The sequence below is a fragment of the Procambarus clarkii genome, chromosome 44 (genome assembly GCF_040958095.1).
Source record: "Procambarus clarkii isolate CNS0578487 chromosome 44, FALCON_Pclarkii_2.0, whole genome shotgun sequence".
Classification (NCBI taxonomy): Eukaryota; Metazoa; Arthropoda; class Malacostraca; order Decapoda; family Cambaridae; genus Procambarus; species Procambarus clarkii.
Genome location: NC_091193.1, coordinates 13206171 through 13209036, shown reverse-complemented (window position 1 = coordinate 13209036; position 2866 = coordinate 13206171). Strand labels below are relative to the sequence as shown.

Below are 2866 nucleotides of genomic sequence, written 5' to 3'. Positions count from 1 at the left end.
TACATAAAAAAAAAAACGCGCCTATTCGAATGCAACGTTGTGTCAAAATTGCAAAGCAATCGGTAAAGAGGTTTCGAAGATTTCCCTCACATGAAAACACATGAAAAACATAGTTTTTCAGAAAAAGCATGTTTTTTTACTGTCACAGACGTGACATCTATATAGTATGTACATAAAAACCTGGCCGGATGCGAATGGAACATTGCGTGAAAATTTCAAAGCAATCGGTGAAGAACTTTCAGAGATTAGCGATTATGCACAAACGAACATTTCCAATTTTATTTATATAGACTATTCAAAACAAGTCTAACGAAGCCTAGGCGCTACTTGCATTAAAAACCATGTAATAACACTTTAACACACCAACTAACCTTGCGATTATTTACTGATCGCTCTGATAAAACACCCTCTAGAACATCCCACGTAAAACACTACCATGTGAATCGTAAACATTTCAGAACGAGACAAATTGTGGTATCCCCCAACCCCACCCCCCCCCAACCCCCCAACCCAACCCCCCAACCCAACCCACCCCCCCAACCCCCACCCCAACCCCCACCCCAACCCCCACCCCAACCCCCAACTCCCTTCTCTCTAGGTGCCGCGAAACGCTTCGTTGTGTTCAGTAATATCCCAGCTAAAATACGGCCTCATTACTGGAACATTTTATATGGTGGAGTATGAATGCATTGTAATAATGTGTGACCCAACGGAGACATTAAACGGTGTATTGCCGCTGCCTGCGAACAGCTGCCATGTTAACTACCGCTTCCTAGCTCCGGGATTAGGCAAAAATATAGATTATTGCTGTTACGCTTTAATTCTCTGGGCATCAGTGCTGGAGGAGGGGGGAGGAGTGGGTTTGTTGGAGGAGGAGGTAAAGGAGAAGGAAGGGGAGGGGGGGATGAAAGAGGAGAAGGAGAAAGAAGAGGGGAAGGGAGAAGGGAAGGGTTAGAAGGGGAGGGTTAAAAGGGAAAAAAATGCAAAGGATAAGGAAGAGGATACTAAAGAATTTGACAAGAAAGAGGAGCTAAAAATGAGGTAGGAATAAGAGGACGAGTGGAAGCCGAATAATGAACAGAAGAGCAGGAGGAGAGAAGATAAAGGAGGAATAATAAAAGGCCGAGGAAGGAAGGATGAGTAGTAGCTGTAGTAGCTTAACTGTAGTGACTTAACTTAGCTGTAGTAGCTTAACTGTAGTAGCTTAACTTAGCTGTAGTAGCTTAACTTAGCTGCAGTAGCTTAACTGTCCGTGACCACGTGGGAGTGAGAGCTATACCTCTTTATGCCTCATCTACCAGACGGACACACCCGGTGCGCTAATAGCACCCTCAAGCGGAGGATAACACAAGCACACACACGCGGATAATCAGAGCATAAACATTTGCAACTGAGACATCGACCTAGGCGGTGGCAGGAGACATGGGGTGCACAATAAATAAGTACTAAATAATATGAGATTACAATGGTAAGACGCAGACTTTAATGTCCCATTGACTATATTTTGCTTTGTGTATAAGAAATAATAATAAGACATGCTAACGTTAAGAGACCTGTGGAGGGTGGTGAAGTAATATGGTACATATTGGTCCCCTTTTTAAATAGTCAACATTTGCGGAAGACTCGTTTTAAACACGGAGGTCGTTTGGCTTGGCTACGTGGCTGGCAGCTTGCTGATTGGCTGAGAGTTTAACCATATGATTTTCTGGCATAATGATTGGCTAACAGACTGGCGACCTGTGAGATTGGCTGGCTGGTTGGCTGTTAACCTGAGTTTCTGGGTGAGTAGCTGGCTGTCTTACTTTCTGAGAGGTCGGCTGTCTGCCTTTCTGTGTGTCTGGGTGAGTGGCTGGCTGTCTGGCTGCCTGAGTGACTGGCTGTCTAAGTGACTAGCTGTCTGGCTGCCTGAGTGGCTGGCTGTCTAGCTGCCCGAGTGGCTGGCTGTCTGGCTGCCCGAGTGGCTGGCTGTCTGGCTGCCTGAGTGGCTGTCTGGCTGCCCGAGTGGCTAGCTCTCTGGCTGCCTGAGTGGCTGGCTGAGCATTGACATGGCGGCTGGTGGGCTTCCGTCGGGCAAAAATGAAGAGCGCGGCGTGAGAGCTGAAGGAGGCAGGTAAGAAGGTAGAAGTCATCAAGTGCCGGTGAGGGAGCTGTGAGGAGAGAGAGCCAAGAAGCCCAGGTAAGAAACACCTCTCACACGAGAGCCTCGAGAATGGGAGGTGAGGGAGGGGTAAGAACCAAGGAAGGAGCGAGGGAGAGGAAGAAGAGGAGGGAGTAATGGAGAGTCTGAGAAAGGGGAGGAACTAGGATTCGATAGTAATAGCTATCTGTCCGTCTCACTGGTATTGGCTTCGTCTTTAAGGGAGGAGAGCGAAGAAGGGGTGAAGGTACGGGTGAAGTAAAGATGCATTATGAAGGAGATGAGACAATATGCTCGCTGAGTGTTCTTGTTATTTACTTTCTCTCTTTCTTTCACTTTCTTTCAGTCTGTACCTTTTGTTGCCAATCCATTCCCCTCCCTCCTCCTCCTCCCTTATTTTCTAACTTTCTCCCTCTGTTTCCCCTTCCTCCTCCATTTCCTTTCCCTTCCCTTCCTGTTAATTTCTCTCTCTTCCTTCTTCTAAACCGCTTCCTCTTGCTTTCCATCTCCCTACCTCCTCCTTTCCATCTCCCTTCCTCCTCTCATTTCCTCTAAGCCCCTTCCTCTTACTTCCATCAACTCCATCTCACTCACCCCTTTCCTCTCTCCTACCGACATCCTCCCCTCCCCCTCCCCCCTCCTTCCCCTACCCCTCCCCCCCCTCCCCCTCTCCCCCTCCTCCCTCCAGCAGTGATAGATGAGCAAGTGTTGTGTCGGTGGGGCTCCCTG

At 48.0% G+C, this 2866-nt stretch overlaps 1 protein-coding gene across 1 annotated transcript in view; it reads left to right on the top strand.

Moving 5' to 3' along the window:
- Window positions 1-2045: 2045 nt before the first annotated feature.
- LOC123751117 (LWamide neuropeptides-like) overlaps window positions 2046-2866 on the top strand; it is a 98283-nt gene continuing 97462 nt past the window's right edge. The window contains exon 1 of the mRNA XM_069300461.1: window positions 2046-2110. Within this exon, the coding sequence (XP_069156562.1) occupies window positions 2046-2110 (65 nt within the window). The remainder of the gene's footprint in view (window positions 2111-2866) is intronic.